Source organism: Trichechus manatus, unplaced genomic scaffold (genome assembly GCF_000243295.1).
Source record: "Trichechus manatus latirostris isolate Lorelei unplaced genomic scaffold, TriManLat1.0 scaffold00048, whole genome shotgun sequence".
Lineage (NCBI taxonomy): Eukaryota > Metazoa > Chordata > Mammalia > Sirenia > Trichechidae > Trichechus > Trichechus manatus.
Window position 1 is genome coordinate 7,939,430 of NW_004443984.1, and position 27,448 is coordinate 7,966,877.

The window sequence follows — 27,448 nt, forward strand, 5'->3', positions numbered from 1 at the left end:
GGCCACTCTGTGCCCCCTGCCCAGAACTGGCCCTGCTGGGGAAGCCCCTCCCATTGCCACCTTCCTATCCCCAGGACTGTGACACAGGCTACACACGCACACCCAGCGGCCTCTACCTGGGCACCTGTGAACGCTGCAGCTGCCATGGCCACACGGAGATCTGCGAACCTGAAACAGGTGCCTGCCAGGTGAGTCCTGCCCCCCTTCCTCTCCTCCCCAGGGGTCTGTGGCCTCAGCAGCCCAGCCTCAACCCATGCTCTGCCCTCCAGGGCTGCCAGCACCACACAGAGGGCCCTCAGTGCGAGCAGTGCCAGCCGGGATACTATGGGGATGCCCAGCGGGGGACACCGCAGGACTGCCAGCCGTGCCCATGCCATGGAGCCCCTGCTGCTGGCCAGTGCGTCCAGCCCCCAGCCTGTCCCTGCCCTCCCTGAAATGTCCACCATTCCTTCCAGACTCCCTTTCTCCCAGCCCCTCTGAGAAGCAGTAGTTAAGTCCTGGCCTCACCACTTCCTCCATGTGTCACCTTTGATAAGATATACTTCACTCTGGACCGACACTTCCTTGTCTGTGAAATGGGGGTAATGATATACCCACCTCAGGCTCTTGTATGAGAATTCAATGAGATGGTGCACATGGACCTCTTGGCATAGTGCCTGGCATGCACCTGGCACTCAGACACGTTAGTGCACATGCCCAGCTCTTCCTTTCCCTGCTTCCCTGGATCTGAAGGAAGAGAGAGAGGAGGAAGGACAGCTGACCTTCTGACTGGGAATTTGTGTTGTCTCTGCCCTACTCTCAGGGCTACGCACACTTGCTTTCTGGACACAGACGGCCACCCCACCTGTGATGCGTGCTCCCCAGGGCACAGTGGGCGCCACTGTGAGAGGTGAGGCGGGGTGGGGTATGGCATGCAGGAGGGGCTACCTCTGGGGTCCTCAGGCTGGGCCTGGCGCTCTGACCTCACACAGGCCCCCAGAAGACACTCAGTTCCCCTCCCAGGGAGCCTGAACCTTTAGCCTGGCATTCAGGGCCCTCAGAGATTCTGGCCTGCTGTTTACCTCCTACCCCCAGCATCCCCTGCCCCAGCCAGGCCAGAATCCTCCTGCAAAGCCCTTATTCTTGCTGAAGGTCCTAGGCTGGATGCATGGTCATGCTGACTCACTGGCTGTGTGGCCTTGGGCACATCTCTGGTCTTTTCTTGCCTGTTTTCCCATCTGTAAAATGGGTGAGTTGGGCTGATTGGTTTCTTCCAGCTCTGTGAGGTCACTGAGTTTCAACACGGGGTCCCCAGGATTCTGTGGTTCTGCCCTCCTTTCATCAAATGCTTTCTCTCTCCCCAGGTGTGCCCCAGGTTACTCTGGCAACCCCAGCCAGGGCCAGCCATGCCAAAGTGAGTAGGTTTGGGGAGGCCATTGGTGTTCGGGTACCCAGTCCCCCCAGGGGTGGAGCTACGACAGAGCCTTTGCCCTCCTTTGACTGGAGCAAGTGATTTTACCTTTGTCAGCCTCAGTTTCTTCATCTGTAAAATGGGGATAGTAATAGGACCCATCTTGGGGCTGTTGTGATAGTGTACGATGCCCAGCATGTGGTAGGTGCTCAGAATAAACACGCTTTTCTCAGTGGTGAGCTAGATGCCCAGAGTGTGGTGGGAATAGGGTGCTTGTGGAAGGTTTGGGACTCCAGCTGTGTCTTCCCTCCACCTCAGGAGATGGCCAGCTGCCACAGCCAATTGGCTGTGACTGTGACCCCCAGGGCAGCGTCAGCAGCCAGTGTGATGCTGCCGGCCAATGCCAGTGCAAGGTCAGTCTGAGCCCTGCCCTCCGGGAGGCCCTGGCCCACAGCCATTGAGGTTGCCAGGCCTTCCCTCTCACCACCCTCTCCCACCCTCCTTCTGAGGGCTTATCTCTGCCCCAATGCCTGGGGCCTGGTGGGAGTCAGGCAGCATCTGATGGGAACAGGGGTCTGGGCATGGGGTCGGCAGGGGCTCCCCAGAGCTGCTGGGTGTGGTTGGGAAGGCTAGCCTTAGAGGTTGCTGGGGTGTGGGAGACCCACCCGATCTCCCAGACTCTCTCTGTCTTTCCGTCCCTCCACCTAGGCCCATGTGGAAGGCCTCACCTGCAGCCATTGCCGGCCCCACTACTTCCACCTGAGTGCCAGCAACCCCAGTGGCTGCCTACCCTGCTTCTGCATGGGTGTCACTGAGCAGTGCGCCAGCTCCTCCTACACCCGCCACCTGGTGAGAGCCTGCTCCCTCAGGCATCTTCAGGGCAAGTCAGGACCTGGTCCCAGTGGCGTCCCCGTTGCCTATGTGGATGCCCGTCCCCTGCCCGCAAATTGCCCATCAAAGCACTGATCCCATTGACTCTCACCCCCACCCGAATCCCCTTCCCATGACCCTATTGTTGCTCATTGCAGCCCTGAGCCCAGAGCCTCCAGCCCTCACCTTAATGTCCTCCCTGTTCCCTCAGCAACCCCATTATCCATCCTAATGCCTTTCCTGGACCCCCACCCCCACTAAGGTGCCTGCCCAGTGCCCAGGCTGACACCCATCCCCCCTCTACTCCAGATCTCCACCGACTTTGCCCCTGGGGACTTCCAAGGCTTTGCCTTGGTGAACCCACAGCGCAACAGCCGCCTGACCGGCAGCTTCACTGTGGAGCCCGTGCCTGACGGAGCCCAGCTCTCTTTTGACAACTTTGCCCAGCTTGGCCACGAGTCCTTCTATTGGCAGCTGCCGGAGACGTTCCAGGGAGACAAGGTATGACACACAGCTTGGGATGGCAGACCCTCCCCCAGCGCCTCAGCACAGCTCCGTGCCAAGCCCCTGCCAAGCACTGGTGTCAGCTGGGACTCAGACCCCAGTTCACACTAGGGCAGTCTTAGCCAGCCATTAGGCTGGCATCTGCCGTCATGGTTAAGTCTGTGGCCTTTGGGGTCAGATAGACCTCAGTCTAAATCCCAGCTCTGCTGCTTACCAGCTGGACGCCTTTTGAGAAACCTCAGCTCTGGGGTGCCTGGGAGATAAACTAGAGAGCATGCCTGGACTATAGTAAGTGCTTAGCGCTAATGATGATTAGCTTTATTGTGGTCATTCAACAAACAAGGAGCAGTGGTTAAGCTCTCGGCTGCTAACCAAAAGATCGGCAGTTTAAACCCACCTAGTGACTGTGGGAGAAAGACCTGGCGATCTGTTCCGGTAAAGGTTACAGCCTAGAAAACCCTATGGGGCAGTTCTACTCTGTCACATGGGGTCACTATGAGTCGAAAGGGACTCCATGGCACCCAGTGACATTCAACAGTCAGGTCCTGGGTGAGGCCCTGGAAACACAGGATGAACATGACACAGTTTTGGTTTCATTCGTTTGCATACTCAGAATTCATTTGTCCACCCTATTGGCTCAGTGCTTGGTGTTGGATCATATTTATTGGGGGCTTGCTATGTGCCAGGCATTGTTCTAAGCACTTTTACATGTAATAACTCACAACCCTATAAGCTAGGTACTGCTTGTTGTTGTTAGCTACTGTCGAGTTGGCTCCGACTCACGGTGAGCCCCTGTACAGCAGAACAAAATGCTGCCCAGTCCTACACCATCTTTTTGATCATTGGTATGCTTAAGTCCATTGTTGCAGCCACTGTGTATTTGAGTGCTTTCCCACCTAGGGGGCTCATCTTCCAGCACTATGTTAGACAATAATCTGTTGTCATCCATAGGGTTTTAATTGGCTAATTTTCAGAAGTAGGTCACCAGGCCTTTCTTCCTAGTTTGTCTTAGTCTGGAAGCTCCACTGAAACCTGTCCACTGTGGCTATCTGGTATTTGAAATACTAGTGGCATAGCTTCCAGCATCATAGCAACACACAAGCCACCACAGTATAACAAACTGACAAACAGATGGTGGCAGGTACTGCCACTGCCCCATTTTATAAATGAGGAAACTATGGCAGAGAGAGGTTAGGTAACTTGCCTGAAGTCACACAGCTAGTAGGTAGCAATACTGGATTCAAGCACAGGTTAAAGGCTGCCCTTAAAATGCTACTCTAGTCAGAAACGAACCTGACTCTGCTACCCCAACCCATGGTCTAGTGGAATGTGGTGGTGATGGTGGTATTTGGGGGGCAGGGTCTTACAAACAGATCCCAGCACAGCCTGTCTGAATGTGTTCCCCCAATGATCAGGCCACCTAGTAGTACCCAGGGAAAGCAGACTTGGTCCAGGAGTCCCCTGCTGGTTGAGGCCTGTGTCCAGCAGATGTGTCCCCAGAGGCAGGGCCTCAGGGAGGTCGGGGACTCTTCCAAGGGAGAGATCTGGGGCTGCCCCATCCCTGTTCCTCAGACAGCCCTAAGTTTCCCAGCCTCCTACTCGGGCTGGCTGCCTCTTGGTCTCTTCTCCCTTCTCGGGTTCCTGCTTTCCTGTTCCCTGTCTGCCTCTCTGCTGCCTCCCTGGTGCCCTGACCCCGCAGTTCTCAGACCTTTCTCTCTGACTCCCTCTCCTGGGTCTCCCTGCACCCCACAGAGGGAGGTGTATTTTGCACGGATGCGCCGGGCTCACCAGGTAGGCCCATGCCAGGCGTGGTGTGAAGTTGCTGTGATGTGGGCATGGCATGTTTTTGGATGCCCCAAGCCTTGCGTGAGGGGATACCCAGTGCCTACAGTGATGCGTGTCTGCATGAGCCCAGACGGTGCCCGATGGCCCCCAGGGCAGACATTCCTGTGCCCAGTCCTGTGATGCCAGGAGTTAGAACCAGGAAGGCTGTGTGCCACACCTTGCCTCACCTGCTGTGTGGTCTGGTCCTGGTGCCATCTGTCTGTGGGCAGAGTGGTGATCGAGGTGGTAGGAAAACGAACTCAGTGCTTGCCCACCAGGTTACCCAAGCAGTGCCATTAACCCTCTTTGTGCACGTGCCTCCTGCAGCAGCCTGGAGTTAACCCTTGTGTGCCAGCCCAGAAACGGGAGCATGTATTTTGTCCTCAGTCAGTGTGGGCCTTTCTGGCTACCATGTCCGTGGGTGGAGGACACTGCCCATGGCTCTAGCCCTGGGGCGCTGGGAGGTCTGAGTTGGCCCACGCCCTCCCTCCCATCAGAACCGCACATCCTTCTCAGAGGAGCAGTTGCGGGCAGCTGTGGCAACTGGCAGGATCCCGGAGCCCCCAGAGGGCAGGGGCCAGGCCCACCGGGCATCCCAGGTAACTGAGGGCCTAGCCCTGGCAGGCTGTGTCTGGGGCCCAGGGAGAAGATCCGAAAGCTCAGTCAAAGCAGGAGCCATGGCTGACCACCAGCCCTCCTGGGCCTTTTGCCCCCGTGCCCATCCAGGCCCCAGCCTGACGCCCAGTCCCCTCTGTGATGCCCTTGGGAAACATTCCAGAGCCGTAATAGCTTAGGCTGGAGGCACAGGTATTGTGGAGAGTCAGATCCATGGAACCTCGACCTCTCCCACCACAAATGCCACTGGGGCAGCCTCCAGCTCCTCAGCCTGAGCTGGACAGAGCTACGTCCCTCTCTGGGTGGGCTTCTCCCCATCAGTCATGGCCCCTGGTCAGCCAGGCCCATCCCAGGACATCCCCACTAGGGTGATGAGGAGCAGAGGATAGTGGGTACAGGGCAGAGCATCAGGAATGGGCAGCTGTGAGTGGACAGCCTGGGGACAGGGCACTGACTGGGCCTACACAGAGCCTGGGAGAGGCAAGACCTCACATGCGTCCTTCCTGTCTCCTCCCTGCTCCCTCCATCTGCCCGCCCTTCCTCTCTGGTCCCCCAGGTGGACGAGGCCCAGAGGCGGATGGACGCTGAGATCTGGCAGCTCCTCTCCAGCCTTGCCGCCTCCCCTCCCCCGCCTCCCCAGCGGCTCACCCCCCAACCCAAGCCTGCAGCCGCCCTGCGAGCAGCTCCATCTTCCTCCTCCTCCTCCTCTTCTTCCTCCTCCTCCTCCTTAGCTTCTATGCCTTTCCCAGCAGGCTCTCAGGTATGTGCCCAGGCATCCACCAAGGCACCCCACCCACCATACTTTCCGAATCCAGTCATTTCTGAACCTGCTTCAAAGCTTCTGCCATTTCTGCACAAGACCTGTACTATTTGCTTCAACTGTTCCTTTAAATCAATCATAACCCAGTTCAATGATGCTAGTTATACATTTTAAAATACATGTCAAAATAGCCATTAAATTTGAAAACATTTACCGGTGTGCCATGTAAATCACCTTGAGTCCACAAGAAGGGCACACAGACGTTAGGAGAGGCCATCTGTGAGGAGACGCCACCCAGACCACGTCGAGGGAGAACAGTTGGGGTATCCAGGCCCAGAGAGGGAAGCAAGTTGTCCAAGAGTGGGGCTGAGACCTAAGCTGTCGGGGTTGGGGTGGAGGTGCTATCCCTCTGCTCTGCTGCTGGTATCCCTTCAGTCCGTGTCCACCCGTGTCAGGACCATCCCTGCCCTCTTGGCCCTCCACCTGCTCCCCTCAGCTCTCACCAACTGTCCTTCTGTCCTAGTTCTCTCTCTCCTATGAAGGCTTCTCTCTGCTTCCAGAAAGCCTCTATTATTGGCAGCTGCCCCGGGCCTTCCTGGGAGACAAGGTAACGTGGAGTTGCTCGGGGCACTGGGGTCATAGAATCCTAAAATACCAGTTTTTACATCAAAGCACTTTATGATGCAGATGGATAGATGGAGGTCTGGAGAGAAGGGACTTGCCCCAGGCTCCCATGATCAGATTGAGGTCGAGCTGAGACTGAGGTCATCTCTGTTTACCCTTCAGCTGGCCCCTGGCCCCTAGTAGAGGGGTTGTCTTGCCTGGGAGGATCTCTCCAGCACCTCTTCTTTGGGCTTTCTTTACCCAGTGCCCAGATTGCTGATCCAGCTCTAAGTAGTGCATTCATTCATTCACTTATTTCTCCAGGAAGCATTAATTAAGCACTTAGTGTGTGCTGTATTATGTATATGCAGAAGAGGCCCCGGCATCCCAGAGCTCGCAGTTATAGTCTGATTCTCATTCTGTTAGTTTGGGCAGTGTTTTTACTGTTAGCATTTGGCACTGGCTTTAGTGTTAATATTAGTATTGATATTGCCTCCATCTTGTTCCAAAAATGATTTTGAGTGCCACTTAAGAAAACCACATATAAATATGCAAGGAAATACCATTCAGAGAAATAGGCAAGACATTCAGGGCAAAGGTGAAAGACCTGCTCACGCCAAGGGTGGAGCTGGGAGTAACAATAAATTCCCAAGCCTTGAAGCCAAGTGCTTGGCCTGTGCACAGCGTAGTACTTCAGGTGTCCTGTCTTACTTAATCCTCACAATCTCCTGCAGAGTAGGTGTTATTTTTACTCCCACTTCTGCATGAGGAAGTTGGGCTCAGAGAGGTTAAGTGACTTGCCCAAGTGTACTCAGCCGAAAGAGCTGGAACTTGGACCCGGGTCTTCCAGACTAGAGGCAGTTCCTTTAGTCACTGTGCTGTACACACCTGCTCTTGCTAGAAAGTTGGCCTTTGACATGGTTGTGAGCTTGCTGGCATCCAGAGCAAACAGGAAACCAGTACTTTCATGGTTATTTGGCTATGTTTCATGAATTCCTCACTGCGCCCTGGGCTCATGGAAGACATCCCCAGGGCCCAGGTAGCCTGGCATGTAGTCAGTAGGCGTTTAATAAATGCTCAGCAACTGAATGAAAAAATGGGGTAGGCCTGGTGCAGTGGTGGTATTGACCTGAGCACTGCCCTGGTGGCAGAGGAGAGAGAGGAAAGCCCCGTGGAGCAGAGCTGGGGCCTTGGCTGTCCGCACGAAAGGCCCCTGAGGCAAGCCTGAGGACTCTTCGGTCCATCATGACCAACAGAAAACCCAAGCACAGCTGGTTTGTCTGCAACAAGAAATCTACTAGCTCATGGAACTGCAAAGTCCAAGGGTGTCTTGGTATCAGGCATGGCTGAATCCAGGGGCTTGTTAGGACTTTATCTCACTTGGCATTCTTCTCCTGCTTTCCATGCTATTAGCTTACAGTCTGGAGTAGAAAAGGAAGTTTCTGTGTCTTGGTAGAAATAGCAGAAGTGCCAGGATCAAGTCCTCTTGGAAGACGTGGTTCACAAGCCTATCCCTGATGGGGCTGGAGGGAGGGAGTGTGATATGCTGATAGGCCAGGCCTGGCTCATATCCCCACGTTGGAGCAGAAGGGGTGCAGGCCTCTCCAACCACATGGCCTGCATTTGGGGAAGAGTCATTCTTTAAAGGAAACCAGGAGTGCTGTTTGCAGAAAGCCGGGGAATGGATTGTGGACACAGTCCACCTGCCCAGAAGGGCGAGGCCTCCGGGGGCCACCACCAGCCGCAGCCCCATTACTGAGAACTTTGGAAGAGCCTCGCCATGCTGGTCGCTACCATTGCCCTTGTCTGATTTAGGGAAAATCCCTTAAAATGAAAAGGGACTTGTAGTTTGTTTCCTAGGACTGTCAGATAATAGGGATGGGGAACCCCAAAACAGAAAAGAGGCTGCTCAAGGTCACTACCACCGTGTTTGAGGCTGTGGGGGAACTGAGAGAGATGGCCTGTGTCCTAGGTAGCCACAGGCCTCTGCACACTGCCTCTATCGGGTGTGGCAGCACAGGTACAAAAAGGCCTTGAGGGGCTCCACCCCCTCATCTATATGGATACACACACCCTCTCCAGAGGAGGGCAGAGTAAGGCTGTGACTGCTGGCCTTGCCTCCTTGCAGGTGGCAGCGTATGGTGGGAAGCTTCGCTACACCCTGTCCTACACGGCTGGGCCTCAGGGTAGCCCGCTGTCTGACCCTGACGTCCAGATCACGGTGAGTGGTGGGCTCCAAGCTCAGTGGGCAGAGGGGAAGGTGGGAGCCAGGGGCCCCTTGGGGTTTCTGCCCCAGTCTAGGACTCGGTTGGCCTGGCACAGATGGGGGGTAGGCCCATGTCCCCCTCTGCCTGATTGGATGCTCCCTAGGCAGAGGCCCAGCTGCTAGAAAAAGGGAGCAGTGAGCATAGTCCTGACTCCTTTGGGCACATGAGCATGGGAGAGTGGAGAGATGGGAGGCTGGGTGTTAGGGGGAGGCTGGGGCTGGTGGGGCACAGTGGAGTTCCCCTCAGTTCCCCTCCCAATCCCACCTGTGTCTCCCCAGGGCAACAACATCATGCTGGTGGCCTCCCAGCCAACACTACAGGGCTCCGAGAAGAAGAGCTACGAGATCGTGTTCCGGGAGGTGAGAGGCCCTTGGCCATGCGGTATCTGACCCTACCCCCTGACCCTGATTTGGAGCCTGGCTTTGAGCCCCGCTATGCTTCTGCTTCTCAGAGCCCTGGTGGCACAGCGGTTAAGAGCTCGGCTGCTAACCGAAAAGGTCAACAGTTAGAATCCACCAGTTCTACTCTGCCCTGTAGGGTCGCTATGGGTCGGAATCGACTCAATGGCAGAGAGTTTGGTTTTACCCCTGCCTCTCACTGCCTCATCCTCACCTCCTGGTCCTCGGTCAGTGCCTGGAAGGCAGGAATGGGGGCAGGGGTGCTGCAGGAGCATCTCACAAAGTCCTACGCCCCTCACCCGTGTTTACTGTGCCCCACCCAGGAATTCTGGCACCGGCCTGATGGGCAACCAGCCACGCGTGAGCATCTCCTGATGGCGCTGGCTGACCTGGATGAGCTCCTGGTCCGGGCCACGTTCTCCTCAATGCCGCTGGCTGCCAGCATCAGCGCAGTCAGCCTGGAGGTCGCCCAGCCCGGGCCCTCGAATGGACCCCGAGCCCTGGAGGTGGAGGAGTGCCGCTGCCCCCCGGGCTACATCGGCTCCTCCTGCCAGGTGAGTGCATGGCAGCCCAGCCACCTGTGCTCTGTCTGGCACAGTGGGATCAGCAAGCTGACCAACTGGCGTATCCACGGCCCATGATTACTGTCAGAACTGAAAGGGCCGCCTGTGTTCGCATTATCTCACTTATTCTTCCTAACAGCCCTCAGCTACGTGTGATTAACCCCCTTTAACAAATAAGAAAATAGAGGTGCTGAGGGGTGAATGACTTACTCAAGGCCACACAGCTAACATGTGGCAGAAACTAATTTGAACGCAGGTCTGATGGATCCCAGAGCCAATATGTCCTTAACCACTGGGTAGTCTTGCCTCAGGTTCCAGGCTGCGTCTCCAGAGGATAAGACCTGCTTGTGTCCTTGGGGTGCCCACCAGAGTCAGGGAGGCGATACAGAGACTCAGCTGACTCTGGCCCAGAGTGGAGTGTGGAAATGCCTCTGGTGAACAGCGTGGGGCAGGTGACAGTCCAGACAGGAGGACGGAAGAAGCAAAGCTCAGGAGGAGGAACCTGTTGGGGAATAGCCTGCCGGGCAGCAGCTCACACCTGGAAAGCCAGGAGGACCCCACTTTGTACAGCCTTGAACATGACCTCAATCAGTAGGGAAAGGAAGCTGCTAAGGAAGTAGCACAATTTAAGCTGGGTTCCAGGAAAACTCATCTGACAGTAGTGAATTAGCTGGGTAGGACAGGGGAGAGACAGGAGGTGGGAGTCCTATTTGGAGGGAAGGGTGGTGGGGAGGGAACAGAGGACTGTCAGCCAGAGAGAAGGCATCTCCAGGGCTTAGCTGGAGACCATGAACTCCACAAGGGCAAAGCTCGAATCCCCAGGCTTGTAGCAGATGCCCAAGTAACAGCTGATGAGTGAATATGGAGAAGAAGGAATCATGGGAGGAGGGTGGGATGGCAGGGTGGGGCAGAGCTGAAATGCCAGGTAGGCATCAGGGCGGTCAGGTGTGGGGCCCAGCAAGCTCCCTGTCTCAGGACCCCCCAGTGGGCAATCCTCACCTATGCAGTTTGACATCCATGTACCTTTCCTGTGGCTATGAGAGTTTCAGGTCCAAATATATGAATTTCCCATCCCTCGAAGCTATAAAATGTAAAACATTCTGAAGGGCACCCCTGGGGGAAACAGAATCCCTGGTGTACGTTTTTGCCGCAAAGCAAAACAGATTTATCAACATCCCGTTGAGATGGTGGGTAAGGGAGGGAGAGATTTCAAAGAAGGGGTAGTGAGTGGAAATTGTTTTCAGAACCCATTATTACTCATTTAGAATATGCAAAAATATCCTTGGTTTTGTCTGCACTGCCTCTGGCTCTTAGTGAATGTAAACATAGTTGTCAGGGTCTTAGAAGGACTTCTTCCAAATCTAGGTCTTCTGAACCCTCTTTGTCCAATTAGGGTTAAGTTTTTCAGTACAGACCCTTCTTGCCAGAAGGTTTTTAAGAACAAAGGCCCGGGGATGGGGAAGGATTCCCCATTGAGGATGACATATTTTTTACCTAAACTCAGACAGGCCAGGCAAGATGGGGTGGACATTGCCCCAGCTCCAGGTCGGGCCTATTGCAAGGGCATATGAGGTAGAGGGGCACACGGGGAGCAGGGCTGGGCCCAGGGTTTCCTCTCCAGGAGCCAATGAATGGACTCCTGATTGAAATGCCCAGTCGATTCTCATGCCTGGTGTGGGGTGGGGATTCTGGGTCTACATGGAGACCAGCCTTCCTCTTTGCCTCCCAGGACTGCGCCCCAGGTTACACCCGCACTGGGAGTGGCCTCTACCTCGGCCACTGTGAGCTGTGTGAATGCAATGGCCACTCGGACCTGTGCCACCCGGAGACCGGGGCCTGCTCGGTGAGATGCAAACAGGGCCAAGGTGGGAGGACCAGCTTGGCTGGGAGTGGGGTGGGGGCCAGTGCTGGCTATGGGATAGGGAGGGAGGGCTCAGTAAGGTAGACCTAAGGCCGAGGTAAGGTCGGGGAGCGTGGCCTTGTGGGGATGAAGACTCTGGATCAGCAGGCCTGATCACCGAGGAGTGTGGGCATGGTGGGGTGGCCAGAGCTATGGAATAACATTCTTCTGATATAAAGAAAACTCTAGTGTCTGGTATTTCTCATCACCAGTGTGACACATATTTTCTATAGAGGAGTTAGATTACAGAGATAAACCAAAAAGAGAATAAAAGCCACCTGTAGTCACACCACCTGGAGATCATCACTGTCAACATCAGAGTGGAGAATTCCTGGTCTTCTGGGCACATATTTGCACACATTGATACACTTCACATTGTAAAAATAAACCTAGGGTCATCCTGCTTGGTCATCAACTTTTTTCACTTACTATTTCATGAACAGCTTCCCATATCATTAAGTCATTTTTATACCTGGACTTTTTCGAGTGGTATGTGCATAGTCCTGGGCACTTGCTCAGATGTGATTCAGGTGGTCACAGAGCCACCAGCTGACCTCGAGCAGCAAACCTGCTATGTTAGTAAAATAAACATGGCTGTTTTTGGAGGAGAATATAAAACCCACATATATTTTTATGATGAAGTAGGTATTTTCAAAGCTTTGCCCCCATATACCCAGGTGTATACCTTTACTCTCCACTGATAGAAAAATATAAGGAATACAATCAACACCATCCTTTTTGATAGCTATTTGGGTGGGTATACTTTTTAATTTATCCCGTTTCCTATTCATGAATGTTTAGGTTTGTTTCTAGCGTTTTGCTTTTATAAACACCACTGAGATGAACATCCTTGTAGTGAAATCTTTGTGTTCCTCCATGATTGTCTCTTCAATATAAATTGCCAAAAATGGAATTTCTAGATAAAGGAATTATAGAATAGTAAGGCTTCTGGCAAATTTTGCCAATGCCAGGTGGCTGACATCCTTGTGTCCTGCAGCAATGCCAGCACAACGCCGCTGGAGAGTTCTGCGAGCAGTGTGCGCCTGGCTACTATGGAGATGCCACGGCTGGGACGCCTGAGGACTGCCAGCCCTGTGCCTGCCCACTGGCCAACCCTGAAAACATGTGGGTGCCCTTGTCCAAGGCCCAAGGAAGAACTCTTACTGAGGGGTGGAGGGAACTGCTCTGGCTTTCAAGGCAGAAGTGGAAGGAGCAGGATGGGAAGGGGCTTCCATGGCCTGACCTTTGCTTCTCTCTGCCCTAGGTTCTCCCGCACCTGTGAGAGCCTGGGAGCTGGTGGGTACCGCTGCACGGCCTGCGAACCTGGCTACACTGGCCAGTACTGTGAGCAGTAAGTTTATAAATGAAGGGGGGTGTGTGTCATATAGTAGACTCCTAGGCAAGAGTCCTGGATGGTGTTGCCCAGGAAAGTCTCTATCAGGATCTTGTCCCTCCCCTGCCCAAAACTCTTCCAAGATTCCCCATTTCCCTCAGGATAAGCACAAGCTCCTTACGCAATCTTACCAGGCATCCCTGTAGCCCAGTCTTAGGTCTCATTCCCACTTCTGACACCCAACTCTGCACTTCAGCTGGGCTTAACTTCATGACTTAATGCTCAGGTCTTTGCATGTGCTATTCCGTCTACATGAAACATTGTTCATTCCTAAACCTCTCCTTCCTGGCTAACTCCTGCCTAGCCTTCAAGACTCAGCTTCATTCACTTATTCATCAGATTTTTATTGAGCATCTATCTGTGTGCCATGCAGTGGGCCACGCGTGGAGAGAAAGTGGTGAACAAAACAGATTCAGTCCCAGTCCCTTAGGGAGTCTACCACCTGCAATAGGAGAGAAGATAGAGAAAAAGTAATGATACAAATATATAATTACAAACCATGGTAAGTTTTCTGAAAGAAGAGTTAGCCTATTCTAAGGGAATATAGGAGGTCAGAAATCCCATCCTCTGGGAAGCCTCCCTGATTCTCAGGGCTGGATTTGTGGCCCTCTCTGTGCCCTCCCAGCCCCCATTCACTTCCCTCACTCTCATTTTATATAGAGTTTCTATGTTGGTTTCCCAATTCAATAGTGAGTTCCACAAAAGCAAGGACATCACTGTGTTCACTGTTGTATCTATGGCATTGGCATAGTGTGTGAAACTTAGTAGTTGCTTAATAAACATTTGTTGAATGAATTTTCCCATAGAGAATAAAAGCCCTACCTCCTAGGTTCCCCACCCTGCTGACATGTGTACACTCCCCTTCCCACAGCTCACCAAGGCCCTGTGTTGGGGTCTCTTTGGTCCCTGAGGTCCTTCCAGAACTCTGAGCCTGCAGGCTGAGTTTCCGGCCCCCACAAACCCACCATGAGGCACTGGGTCCCTTGGGACCTGACAAAGCTGTTCCTTATTCCATTTTACAGGTGTGCCCCAGGTTATGTGGGTAACCCCAATGTACAGGGGGGCCGGTGCGTGCCACAGGGTAAGTGAGACCATGGCCTAGGATGGGGGTGCTGGGCAAGGCAGGGAGCCTGAGGACTTCTAATGTTTGGGGGATATTAGCTCTGGGGATGGTGCCAAGGGTGGAGCACTCCGGGGACACCATTGGGAGGGCAGAGCTGTCAAAAGCAACGCCTCATGCTGTGGTCCTCCTGTCTGAATGGCCTCCCCTGTCCCCCGACAGCAGACCAAACCCCACTGGTGGTCCAGGTCCACCCTGCTCGGAGCATAGTGCCCCAAGGTGGCCCCCATTCCCTGCGGTGCCAGGTCAGCGGGAACCCACCCCACTACTTCTACTGGTCTCGTGAGGATGGGCGGCCTGTGCCTAGCAGCACCCAGCAGCGACATCAAGGTACCCATGGCCCCAGGCCCCACAGCCTCCAAGCTGCCTCACGGAGGGCTGGGGACTGTCCTTGAATGCAGGGATGGGAGGGAGAAGGGGTATGTCTGCTCTGACAGGCTACCATCCCCTCCCCACCAGGCTCTGAGCTCCACTTCCCCAGCATCCAGCCCTCGGATGCTGGGGTCTACATTTGCACCTGCCGGAATCACCATCATGCCAATACCAGCCGGGCAGAACTGCTGGTCACTGGTGAGTCCCTGGCCCCCTCCACTCCATCTGTCCCCAAGAGTACCTGTCCTGACCTGGGCTACAGACTGCAGAGCCAGGAGCTACTGCGCTTATCCACCAGGAGGGGATGGCGGCTGCCTGGACGAGGATAGTGGAGAGGAAGAGGGGTGATGGATTCAAGACCAGTGTTAGAGGCAGAATTGGCAGGACTTGCTTGTGGTCAGTAAGGAAGAGAGAAAAGTCCGGGGTCTGGATCCTAGCAGCTGGGTAGGTAGGGTTGCCATTTACTGAGATGAAGGAGGCTCCGAGAAGAGGTTATTTTCCAAAAGCAGAGCCCGAGACAAGGATTTGAGTGTAACTAATTTGTTTGGGAGGGGATCCTGGGAAAACCAATGAGGGAAATGAGACAGGAGGGAAGGCATCCAATAAACTGAGTTACCACTGTGGGCAGTTGTTGTTTAATCCAGCAGAGGAAACCCTGGGCACCAGTGTGACACGTGCACTTCGGAGTCACCCTGCCCTGGGGCCGAGGGAGCTGGGATGTGTGTACACTAGCTCCCATCAGTCATTGATGGAGGCCTATTCCAGAGCATCAGTTCCCGTGCACTTCTGTCCAACCACAGGAAGAGTGGGCTCCAGTGGTCTGAGAAGGCCCTCATGCGAAGAAATGCAGGGACTGGCAGCTCGAGGTCAGGCAGACGTGCATTGAAGTGACAGGGTGAGGGGACGTGGGCAAGGTGTCTTAGTTGCCTAGTGCTGCTATAACAGAAATACCACAAGGGGGTGGCTTTAAAAGAATAGAATTAATCTTCTCATAGTTCTGGCGGCTAAAAGTCCAAATCAGGGTCTCGACTGTGTCAATTCCTTCCTTGTAGGTAGCCCCAGGCATTCCTTGGTTCCTTGGCTTATAGACAGTCCTCACGTGGCATCTGTCCTCCCCCATGTGTGCATGTCTCTGTGTCCATTCACTCTTTTTATAATCCAGAAGTGATTAGATTTAGGATCCACCCTATACTGGTATAACCTCAGTTGATTGCATGATTATATTAGATTACACTGTGGAAGGTGATTCCATTATGTTTCATTAGATTAGATTCACAGGTATAGGAGTTAGGATTCCAACACATATTTTCAAGGGACACAGTTCAATCCATAACAGCAGGGCACCAGCAACACCTGTTACAAACAGATCATAGGGAACCATGAATTTGGTTTGGGGCTTATTAAAGTTTGAGATGTGTGGGAGAACATCTAAGTGGGTACATCTGTCAGACATTTGGATGTGAGTCTGGAACTCAGGAAAGATGCCAAGGCCAGAGAACTAAATTTGGGAGCTCCCGGCATAGGGATGGTGTTTAAAACCATAGTGCAGGGTGAGATCACCCAGGTAGAATGTGGCTGGAGGATAGGGCCCCAAGGAGCTCCAGCTTGGACACGTCTAGTTGAGGAGAAGGGGCGGAAAAAGAGACCAAGAGGGTGCAGCCAGTGAGAGGGGAAGAAACCAGGAAGTGTGGTGTCACAGAAGCCAAGACGGGAAAGTGTTTCCAGGAGGAAGTGGTCAGCCTAGCCAGATGCCACTGAGAAGTAAACCAACCAGATGTCGAGTCGACTCCTACTCATGGTGACCCCACATGTGTCAGAGTAGAACTAGGCTCCACAGGAGCTCCATAGAAAAATCGTGACTGATTTTTCACAGGTAGATCACCAGCCTTTCTTCTGAGGTGCCACTGGGTGGACTTGAACTTCCAACCTTTTGATTAGTAGCTGAGTGTGTTAACAGAGAAGTAAGATAAGAACAGAGAAATAACCCTTGGAGGTCATGCTTTAAGAAGAGTAGTTTTCTGTGAAGAGAAGGGGTAGAAACCAGATTGGAATAAGGCGAAGCATGGGTGGGAAGGCAAGAAGTGTAGGCTGTAAATGTAGACAACACTTAGAAGATCTTGGCTTTGAAGGGGTTCAAGAAATGAGGCAGTAGTTTGGTGGAAGTGTCAAGAAGTTTTTTAGAGATGGAAAATTCTAGAACATATTTGTCTGTGAAGTGTAATGAGTCTGTGGAGATAGAGGGGAGAGACTGATGTAGAAAGAGAGGGGACAGCTGCGGGAGGAAGTCCTTGGGAGGGGATCCAGCACTCAGAAGGAGGAGGGGTGGGGCTGGGGTGGGAGAAAGGTCACAGCTTCGGGGAATGAGAAGGTGGAAGACTTGGGAAGATGGGGAAATTCCTGACGAGTAGTTCCTATTTTCTCAACAAGTGTGAGATGTTTGTGAGTATAGAAACTCAAACCAGAGGGAGAAACCCAGTTGGAGTAAGGGGAAGTGTTATGTGTTAGGAGCCCACTTGAGGTCTGTGATCGTGAATTTGAGTCAGGTGAACTCACGATCTGATGTTCTCCAGCCACCTCCACTGGCTGCTTGGGTGCAGGACAGGAGAGGATGGGAGGTTAGGTTCAGCCAAGATGAGGGAGGAAAGGAGGAGCTGGGGGAATCTAAATTTGACCAGGAAGGAAGGAAGGCAGCCGCAGAGAGAGTGATGCGGAGAGAGAAAGTGACCATACGATAGGGACTTGACCAGCACCCAGCTCACCAGGGAGGCCTCCCATCCCCACAGAGGCGCCAAGCAAGCCCATCACAGTGACCGTGGAGGAGCAGCGGAGCCAGAGCGTGCGCCCCGGGTCTGACGTCACCTTCATCTGCACGGCCAAGAGCAAGGTGGGCAGGGCAGAGAGTGGGGACAAGAGGGAGTCTGTCTTCTGGGGTCTCTGAGCCCACCCATGATCCCAACCCTGTCCCCCTTGCCCTGCAGTCTCCAGCTTACACCCTGGTGTGGACCCGCCTGCACAATGGGAAACTGCCATCCCGAGCCATGGATTTCAACGGCATCCTGACCATCCGCAATGTGCAGCCGAGTGATGCGGGCACCTATGTGTGCACCGGCTCCAACATGTTCGCCATGGACCAGGGCACAGCCACGCTGCATGTGCAAGGTGCATCCCTCACCCGTGTACCTGATCCATCCAGCCCTAGCTGTCTCCCAGGCCCACCAGGACCAGGGCACCGTTTACTCACTCACTGGTAGTTTCTGAGCATTACAGTATGCCAGGTCCTGGTTTAGGCTCCAGAGAGGGAAGAGAAAGACAAACAGGATCTCTGCCCTCCTGAGGTATACGTTCTAGCTGTGGAGACAGTAAACATGGGAACACATGAATAAATAGGATCATTACACATGGTGATGAGTGCTAGAACAGGAATAAACAGAGTACTAAAAGAGAAATGACAGGGGGAGGGTGGGCTACTCTAGATGGGGTGGCCAGAGAGGGCCTTTCTGGAGAGGTGACATCTAAGCTGAGCTGAGGCCTGAAGGAAGAGAAGGTGTTCAGCCATGTAAAGAGCTGGCAGAGTGTTCCTAGCAGAGGGAGCAGCACATGCAAAGGCCCTGAGGCAGGAGCATGTTGGTGTGTTTCAGGAACATCGAGGCTAGCGTGGCTAGAGCTGAGGGAGGGAGAGTAGTAAGGAGCCTTGAGATGTGGGTAAAGGATATCCAGAGCACGCAGGATTTGGTGGACCATAGTAGAGAGTTTGGATTTTATTCTAACAGCAACGGGGAGCCATGGAAAGGTCTTAGGTGGAGTGACAAGATCCCCTTGATATTTTAAAAGCTCCCTCTGGCTGCTGTGTGGACAGACGGCCATGGGAGCAAGAGTGGAAGCCGAGAGAACAGCCAGTAGACTTGCCGTGGGTCAGACAACACTCCCTACCCTAACCATGTATTCTTTCTCCTCTCCTCTCAGCCTCAGGTGCCCCAGCCGCCCCTGTGGTCTCCATCCACCCACCGCAGCTCACAGTGCAGCCTGGGCAGCTGGCGGAGTTCCGCTGCAGCGCCACAGGGAACCCCACACCCACCCTGGAATGGACAGGTGAGGTTGTGGTGGCACTGACATTCAGAGCCCTAGCTCTTCTGGGTAGGGGAGGGCAGGGCAGGACTCCAGGCTGTGGGGTCTACAACTCCTGTTGGGAGGGAGCTAGGGCAGCCCCAGACCCAATGGGTGCTGACTCCACTTCTCCACATTAGGCGGCCCTGGTGGCCAGCTCCCTCAGAAGGCCCAAATCCATGGTGGCATCCTGCGCCTGCCAGCTGCGGAGCCCTCAGATCAGGCCCAGTACCTGTGCCGTGCCCATAGCAGCGCCGGGCAGCAAGTAGCCAGGGCCATGCTGCATGTGCACGGTGAGGCAGCCGGGCTGAGGGTGGGGGCTGGGAACTGGGTAGGTAGCCCAGGGGTTGTTCTCACAAGGCTTGTGTCTGCAGGCGGCAGTGGGCCGAGGGTCCAGGTGAGCCCAGAAAGGACCCATGTACACGAAGGCCGCACCGTCAGGCTGTACTGCAGGGCTGCGGGTGTGCCCAGTGCCACCATCACCTGGAGGAAGGAAGGGGGCAGTCTCCCCCCACAGGTGAGGAGATCAGGCCAGATCAGGCCCAGCAGCGTCCTCACACTCACCCCCCACCCTCCCACCTCCACTTCCTACCCTATCTGCTCGTCTGCTGGTTCCCTTCACTTCCAAGATGGCAACCTGCTCAGATGGTACATCCTAGGAGGTAGCAATTATCTGCCTCTTGGTTTGCTGCCTGCTCAGTCCTCCTTGGTGCTCTGTTGTTGTTGTTAGTTGTTGTCAGGTCGGCTCCCATTTACGATGACCTTATGTATAACAGAACAAAACATTGCCCAGTCCTGCACCATCTTCATGATTGTTGGCATGTTTGAGTCCTTTATTGCAGCTATTGTGTGGTGCCTTCCATCCTAGTGGGCTCATCTTCCAGCACTATATCAGACAATATTCTGTTGTGATCCATAGGGTTTTCACTGGCTAATTTTCAGAACTAGATCTACAGGCCTTTCTTCCTAGTCTGTGTAAGTCTGGAAACTCCACTGGAACCTGTCCACCATGGGTGACCCTGCCGGAATTTGAAATACTGATGGTATAGCTTCCAGCATCACAGTAACATGCAAGCCACCACAGTACGACAAACTTGCGGACAGGTGGTGGCTTGGTGCCCTGCTGTGCCCTGTCCTTGGCTCTGTGCCTGCCTCTACCTTCTATGCTCCCTCTTTCCGAGCCCTTGCCAAGCTGCCTTGCGTTCTCTGGTGGCTGACTCTTCTCGCCCATGGCAGGCCCGGTCAGAGCGCACAGACATCGCCACGCTGCTCATCCCAGCCATCACAACCGCCGACGCTGGCTTCTACGTCTGTGTGGCCACCAGCCCTGCAGGCACCGCCCAGGCCCGTATTCAGGTGGTCGTCCTTCCAGGTGAGAGGCCTCCAGGGCTGGGGAGCAGGGAGGGCCGGCCAAGGCTCCCCTGAGGCCAGCTTACACCGCTCTGGCTTCCTGCCTTAGGTGGCAGCTCACCACCAGTCAAGATTGAGTCCTCATCCCCTTCTGTGACTGAAGGGCAGACGCTTGACCTCAACTGTGTGGTGGCAGGGCAGGCCCATGCCCAGGTCACATGGTACAAGCGAGGGGGCAGCCTCCCTCCCCACGCCCAGGTATGAGGGTCCCTGAGCCCGGGGAGGGCGGTCTAGAGGTACAAGGCTCTGGCCAAGGTGATCTTGCCCGGGTGGAGGCTTCCCACTGCCCAGGGCACTCCCCTCAAGCGGGGCCAGGCCTCGTGACCTTCCGTCCCCACCTTCCATGTGGGGCAGCTCAGAGCGGCGCCAGTGAGTGTTTGATGAATGAATCACTGAGGCTCAGAGGGCATGGTGACTACGTCCCCTTCCCTGTCCTCAGACCTCTTCCCTTACCTGGCCCAGGTCCACGGCTCCCGGCTACGGCTCCCCCAGGTTTCACCAGCTGATTCTGGCGAATACGTATGCCGAATGGAAAACGAGTCGGGCCCCAAGGAGGCTTCCATCATTGTCTCTGTCCTCCACAGCGCCCATCCAGGCCCCAGTTACACCCAAGGTGAGGAGCCAGGCAGGGCTGGCAGGAGCCAAGCCCTAGGATCTCACCACTAATCCCAGGGAAGGTGCCTGCAGTCTCCAGGGGCATGGAGACAAGGGGGGCATTCTAGGCAGGTTTGACCCTCTACTCACTGCTCAGGGAGATGGGGAGGTAGGGCTGGGCATGGGGATTAGGTTGATCTGGCTTGCTTGGGGCCCCATGATGAGGGTGCTATTTTCAAAATTTGTCAGGAAGCAGCAGTACAGGGTTGAACACCGAGTTTACAGTCAGAATGACCTGGGTTCAAATCCTGGTGCTGCCCCTTATCAGCCTTGAACAAGCTTTGTAGGCCTTAGTTTCCTCATCTGTGAAATGGGGACAATTACCATGTACCTGCTAGGTTATGGTATGGTTTAAATGAGATGATGCTAATGTCAAGTGTTTCTTGAGCACAAGGGAGTTGTATTATTATCATCTGCAGCCTGGGGCCCAACCTGGGCACTAAACATCCTTGGTTCCCTGTGGGCTGAAGCAGACTAAGATCACATATCAGGAAGTCATGGGTAGGCAAATAGGCCTTGAGTCCAAGTTGGAGGTTAGAGAGCTGAGGAGGGGCCTGGCAGGGCATGCTGAGGGGTGGAAGAGCATCATCTCAGCCTCAGAAGGGTCTCACATCTGCCTCCCAAGCTTGGGTCATATCCCAGGACCTCTGCCCAGGGCTGTAGGACTGGGGCTCAGGAGCTTAGGCCTCTGAGCTCCTCTGTGCCCCAGCCCCCGGCAGAGCCCCAGCTCCAGGCAGTACCCAGCCCATCCGAATAGAATCCTCCTCCTCGCACGTGGCTGAAGGGCAGACGCTGGATCTGAACTGCGTGGTACCTGGGCAGGCCCACGCCCAGGTCACGTGGCACAAGCGTGGGGGCAGCCTCCCTGCCCGGCACCAGGTACAGCAGCACCCCTGGGCCAGCCTGCTGGAGGGGTTGGGTCGGGCCGGTCCGGCCCCCTCCCAACCCACCCTCATTGTACACAGGCCCACGGCTCACTGCTGCGGCTGCACCAGGTGTCCCCCGCCGACTCAGGCGAGTACGTGTGCCGTGTGGTCCTTGGCTCTGGGCCCCTGGAGACCTCTGTCCTGGTCACCATCAAGCCTTCCAGTTCCAGCTCTGGCTCCATCCCTGGTGAGTGACTCCCAACAACATGGAAAGCTGAAAGAGGCGGAGAGCCTTCCAGGGTAGTGAGGGCCAAATGACTCTGCCCCTTGGTGAACTGAGGGCAGGAGGCTGGGGTTGAACACTGAGTTGGGAATCAGACTAACCTAGGTTCACATCCTGGCTCTGCCCCTTATCAGTCTTGAACAAGTTATTTTATAACTTTCTGGGCCTTAGCTTCCATCCCCCATCTTCCCGTCACTCCTTTCTATGGCCCAGTCCCTCCTTGTTTCTACCCCTGCCTCCCCTTCCTCTTTCCCAGCCTCAGCTACCCTCATCTCTCTCACTTCCTTACTCATCTCCACCCTGACCCTCCCCTTGTGGTTGCTCAGCTGAGGACATCAAGCCCAGGCCACCAGACCCCCTGCACCATGGGCCTGGCCTCAGAAGATAAGGCTAAGCTGGCTCCAGGGTACATTCCCTGCCTTCTCATGGGGAAGCATCTGCCACCCTCACCCCTGTGCCCACAGCCCCAGGACCTGTCCCGCCTGTCAGGATCGAGTCCTCATCTCCCACAGTGGCCGAAGGGCAGACCCTGGATCTGAGCTGTGTGGTGGCAGGGCAGGCTCATGCCCCAGTCACATGGTTCAAGCGTGGGGGCAGCCTCCCCGCCCGACACCAGGTACATGGCACCAGGAGGGTGGGTGGGGCCTGACTAGGGCCAAGCCAGGGATGGGAGGTATCTGGATTATGGGGGTCCCAGTGGCCCCTGAGCTGAGGAGCTGCAGTTCTCAGCTCAGGGGAGCAGGGGTGCTGGGCTCTGGAAGCCCCCCTCTCACACCCCTGCCCACGGCTGCCCAGGTCCGCGGCTCCCGCCTGTACATCTTCCAGGCCTCCCCAGCTGATACGGGAGAGTACGTTTGCCGGGCCAGCAATGGTGTGGAGGCCTCTATCACAGTTACCGTAACAGGGACCCAAGGGGCCAACTTCGCCTACCGTGAGTGGGGCCACCAGGCCAAGCCAGGAGGGAGAACAGGGATGCATGAGAGCAGCTTCGGAGAACCAGAGTGACCATGACCATCTTATGCCCCTAGCCTCTGGAGGCGTCCAGCCCATCCGCATCGAGTCCTCCTCTTCACACGTGGCCGAGGGGCAGACCCTGGATCTGAACTGTGTGGTGCCTGGGCAGGCCCACGCCCAGGTCACATGGTACAAGCGTGGGGGCAGCCTGCCTATTCGGCACCAGGTATGGAGCTGAAGAATGGAAAGGCCAAGAGGAGAAGGGGGCCCCTGGGTAGTGGGAGGCTGGATGCCCCTCTGAGAACAGGGAGACCTTGGGCCCCGTTGCAGAGGCATATGTGCAGTGGTTGGAGCCTAGACTGGAGGACTGGCCAGCCTAGGTGTGCCACCACTCATTAGCTGTATGACCTTTGGCAAGCTACCTAACTTCTCTGTGCCATAGTTACAGCATCTGTAAAATGGGAATAATAGTATCTAACTTCCAGAGTTGTCCTGAGGGTTATGTAAATAAATATGTATACCAAGTGCTCAGAGCTCTGGCTCATAGAAGGTGATATGAGCTATTATTACCGTAATACCATTAGCTGTTATTATTCCCATATTTTATAGAATTTAGGATACCATTGATTGCAATATGTACCATTATTTTATGTACCTCTAAGAAAACAAAAGCTGCCGTTTATAATTGTAAGATGATTAATTAACTATGAGATGCATCTTGACTTCAGCGACATTAAAAGTGTCTCTCAGAATTGATGGAGTATGGTATTAGTGTTGGCACAAATTCCTATAGCTCCTCCTGCCCACCACCCCGCTCCTGGAACAAGATCTCCTTCCCCCACGCCCGAACAGGGCAAGGAAATAGATCTGCAGCTGATGGCCAGGCCTCGCTGAAGAGAGTGAGGCAGGGCTGCAGATTACACACATAAGGATCCTATGAGGGCTTCCTCTGACCTTGCCCCCCATTCTGGCCAGACACACGGCTCGCTGCTGAGATTGTACCAGGTGTCTCCTGCGGACTCCGGCGAATACGTGTGCCGCGTGGTGGGTGGCTCCGGGCCCCAGGAAGCCTCCGTCCTGGTCAGCATTGAGCCTGCAGGCTCTGTGCCGGGTGAGTGATGCTGGTGGGAGGGAGGGCTGGGAGCCTAGCCCAGGGCCCACCAATCCAGCAATGGCAGGATCAAGAGGACAAACCCCAGACTCCACCTCCCACAAGACTAGTAGTCCCTGCCTCCACTCACACCTATCTCCTCTCCCCTCCCAGCCAGGAACTAACCCTCTGTCCTCTGTCCCCAGCGCTCAGAGTCACCCCCCCAGTCCGGATCGAGTCATCTTCCTCACACGTGGCTGAAGGGCAGACCCTGGACCTGAACTGTCTCGTTTCTGGGCAGGCCCACGCCCAGGTCACATGGCACAAGCGTGGGGGCAGCCTTCCTGCCCGGCACCAGGTAGGAGGTGGGGGGCCAAGCAGGGCCTGAAGGACTCTCATAGCTGCAGCATAAAGGGCACAGGCTTTGATTCAGGCATAGTCGAGTTCAGATGCTGCTCTGCCACTTGACCTTAGGCCAGTCACTTGACTTCCCTGATCCTCAACTTCCTCAACTGTCAGATGGGCTCACACTGCCTACCTCACCTATCCCATAGCATGCCAAGAAATGTTGGTCTCCCACTTCTTCTCCCTGGTGCCAAATCGCAGTGGTCCACGGCATAAATAAGGTGGTAGGCTGAACTCATTTCTGAGGCCACACTGCCTGCTCAGCCCTGGGGCAGAAGAATAGAAGGGTCATGAATGGTGGTCCTCCCTGAAAGAGCTTCGATCATGTTCTAGCTGGCTGGACCGGGCTGGGAGGGGCCGGGGAAGGGGCCGGGAGCCTGGCCATGAGCCCCAGTGCCCAGTGTTTGAGCCTGCTTCCCTCTACTCTGCCCAGGTATTTGGCTCAAGGCTGCGGCTGTCCCACGTGACCCCCGCCGACTCCGGTGAGTATGTATGCCGTGTGGCCAGCAGCTCGGGCACCCAGGAAGCTTCAGTCCTAGTCACCATCCAGCAGCGCCTTGGCACCTCCCACTGTGAGTGTCTCAAGGTCATAGCAAACGGTGGGGGGCTGCTAGGGGCCTAGCTCCACCCTCAGCAGCTCCCACACCCTGCCTCCCATCTCGCCCTCCCAGCCCAGGGTGTGGTGTACCCTGTCCGCATCGAGTCCTCTTCAGCCTCCCTGGCCAATGGCCATACCCTGGACCTCAACTGCCTGGTGGCCAGCCAGGCCCCCCACACAATCACCTGGTATAAGCGTGGGGGCAGCCTACCCAGCCGGCACCAGGTATGGATCCAGCAGGCAGGGCACACTGGCACTGGAAGTCAGGAGGGGCCCTCAGAACCACATTCTGTGCTCATTCAGTCATTCAGCAGACATTGAGCATCCACTGGTGCTGAGGATACACAGAGAAGCCCACTGACCTCAGTTGGAGGCTGTAGTAAAGCAGAAGATTCTATAATTCACTCACTAAATTTCCCTGAGAGTCCATTCCATGCCAAGTCCTGTTCTGGGCACTGAGGACTCAGAATTGAATAAGGCCCAGTGTCTGCCCTTGGGGAGCCCTGGTCTGGAGAAGAGACAGATAAGCAAAATGACAGCACAGTATGTGTGATAGGAATAGGATAGGGAGAAGGAAGCACAGGACACTGTGCAAACATCAGGGAAGTTCTCAGCAGGCTTCCTGGGGAAGTGATGGATAGGAACAGTACAGAGGCTGGAGACACTCGCCCCCCAGTCCAGAGACAGGCCATGTGCTCTGCCTGAGCCTTAAGCATGTTGCGGAGGGAGTTGTGATGGAGACTGCGGGCCCCACTCAGCCCAGGCCCAGCCCTGGGAAGGAGGGCGGCTCCCAGGGTCCAGTGGGAAGCAGCAGCAGCGCCTGAGATGGAGGTGCTGCCCCATCCACTGACACCTGCTCTCCCTCAGATTGTGGGCTCCCGGCTACGGATCCCCCAGGTGACACCGGCAGACTCGGGTGAGTACGTGTGCCACGTCAGTAATGGTGCTGGCTCCCAGGAGACCTCACTCATCGTCACCATCCAGGGCAGCGGTTCATCCCACGGTGAGAGTGGAGAGGGCAGGGGGAGGCAGAGGGCTTCCTGGCACCGTCCCTGGTGTCTGACTTGGGCTGTGTCGCCCGTCCCCCTCTGTCCCCAGTGCCCAGTGTCTCCCCACCAATCAAGATCGAGTCCTCATCCCCCACCGTGGTAGAAGGGCAGACCTTAGATCTGAATTGCATCGTTGCTGGGCAGCCCCAGGCCACCATCACGTGGTACAAGCGTGGGGGCAGCCTCCCCGCCCGACACCAGGTACAGAGTAGAGACTTGGTAGTGGGGGTGGGACCCCTGCCTCCTGTAGTGGGCAGTGCAGGCAGCCCCATGGGCAGAGAGGCTGAAGCATTAGCCAGGAATCATGGGAGTCTCCCTCCTGCCCTGGGTCTGACTAGGGAAGCTGGGAGGAGATCTGAGCCGGTCGGTGATCCTGCAGCCCCTCGACTCTCTTTTCCCGCTAGACCCACGGCTCCCGCCTGCGGCTGCACCACATGTCTGTGGCTGACTCAGGCGAGTATGTGTGCCGGGCCAACAACAACATCGATGCCCAGGAGGCCTCCATCATGGTCTCGGTCACCCCCAGCACCAGCGTCCCCGCCGGTGAGTCTGATGAGGGCCCAGGAACGAGGCAGGAAGACCCTGATACCTGTGTTCCTGGGGCAGGAGGAGTTCGGGAGTCAGAATCCTCAGATCCAGTGGTGGCCCAGGCAGGGTCTCTGCAGAAGGATGTAGATTCAAATCCCAGCTACACCACTAAGGGACTCGAGCAAGTTCCTCTCCTCTCAGGCATACCAGTAATTCCAACTTCATAGAGCTGTACTGCCCAATGCAGTGGCCACAGGCCACATGTGGCAATTCAAATTCAGATATAAACTAGAAATTCAGTTCCTCCCATTTCAAGTACTCAGTAGCCCACATGGCTCGTGGCCAGCGTATTGGACAGTGCAGATGTAGGACATTTCTATCATTGCAGAAAGGTCTGTTGCACAGCACTGCTTAGGAATTTTGTGAGGATTAAATGAGTTAATAAGGAGCCCTAGTGGCACAATGGTTAAGCACTCAATTAGCTCGGCTGCTAACTGAAAGGTTTGCTTTTTGAACCTACTCGATAGCTCCTTGGGAGAAAGACCTGGCGATCTGCTCCCGTAAAGATTACAGCTTAGAAAAATCCTATGAGGTCAGTTCTGCTGTGTCACATTGGGTCACTATGAGTCAGAATTGACTCCATGGCACACAACAACACCAAATGAGTTAATGCACATAAAATGGTTAGGACAGTGCTTAGCACACTGTAAGAGTAAGTGCTTAATAAGTGCTTAGTATTATTATTGGAGTGCAGACAACACGCTTGGCTACTAACCAAAAGGTTGGAGGTTTGAGTCCACCCAGAGGTGCCTCAAAGTCCTGATGATCAGCTTCCAAAAAACCAGTCATTGAAAATCCTATGTCAAATTCTTATGGAATCCAGACTTTCTGGAGCCACTGAGGCTAGATGAACCCTGAAACTATTACC

General features: G+C 55.0%; 1 protein-coding gene across 1 annotated transcript in view; it reads left to right on the forward strand.

Moving 5' to 3' along the window:
* Positions 1-27,448, forward strand: part of HSPG2 (heparan sulfate proteoglycan 2) — a 91,610-nt gene that overhangs the window by 41,812 nt on the left and 22,350 nt on the right. Inside the window, exons 29-64 of the mRNA XM_004377268.1 lie at positions 75-188; positions 270-397; positions 803-889; positions 1,344-1,393; positions 1,709-1,803; positions 2,099-2,239; positions 2,570-2,761; positions 8,695-8,787; positions 9,112-9,192; positions 9,555-9,785; positions 11,524-11,637; positions 12,692-12,819; positions 12,959-13,045; positions 14,110-14,168; positions 14,370-14,537; positions 14,667-14,777; positions 17,363-17,463; positions 17,558-17,738; positions 18,543-18,668; positions 18,824-18,976; positions 19,058-19,200; positions 19,920-20,055; positions 20,143-20,291; positions 20,556-20,706; positions 21,475-21,626; positions 21,713-21,836; positions 22,361-22,512; positions 22,692-22,827; positions 22,925-23,076; positions 23,826-23,961; positions 24,147-24,298; positions 24,779-24,917; positions 25,017-25,168; positions 25,811-25,946; positions 26,042-26,193; positions 26,397-26,535. Of these exons, the coding sequence (XP_004377325.1) occupies positions 75-188; positions 270-397; positions 803-889; positions 1,344-1,393; positions 1,709-1,803; positions 2,099-2,239; positions 2,570-2,761; positions 8,695-8,787; positions 9,112-9,192; positions 9,555-9,785; positions 11,524-11,637; positions 12,692-12,819; positions 12,959-13,045; positions 14,110-14,168; positions 14,370-14,537; positions 14,667-14,777; positions 17,363-17,463; positions 17,558-17,738; positions 18,543-18,668; positions 18,824-18,976; positions 19,058-19,200; positions 19,920-20,055; positions 20,143-20,291; positions 20,556-20,706; positions 21,475-21,626; positions 21,713-21,836; positions 22,361-22,512; positions 22,692-22,827; positions 22,925-23,076; positions 23,826-23,961; positions 24,147-24,298; positions 24,779-24,917; positions 25,017-25,168; positions 25,811-25,946; positions 26,042-26,193; positions 26,397-26,535 (4,741 nt within the window). The remainder of the gene's footprint in view (positions 1-74; positions 189-269; positions 398-802; positions 890-1,343; positions 1,394-1,708; positions 1,804-2,098; positions 2,240-2,569; positions 2,762-8,694; positions 8,788-9,111; positions 9,193-9,554; positions 9,786-11,523; positions 11,638-12,691; positions 12,820-12,958; positions 13,046-14,109; positions 14,169-14,369; positions 14,538-14,666; positions 14,778-17,362; positions 17,464-17,557; positions 17,739-18,542; positions 18,669-18,823; positions 18,977-19,057; positions 19,201-19,919; positions 20,056-20,142; positions 20,292-20,555; positions 20,707-21,474; positions 21,627-21,712; positions 21,837-22,360; positions 22,513-22,691; positions 22,828-22,924; positions 23,077-23,825; positions 23,962-24,146; positions 24,299-24,778; positions 24,918-25,016; positions 25,169-25,810; positions 25,947-26,041; positions 26,194-26,396; positions 26,536-27,448) is intronic.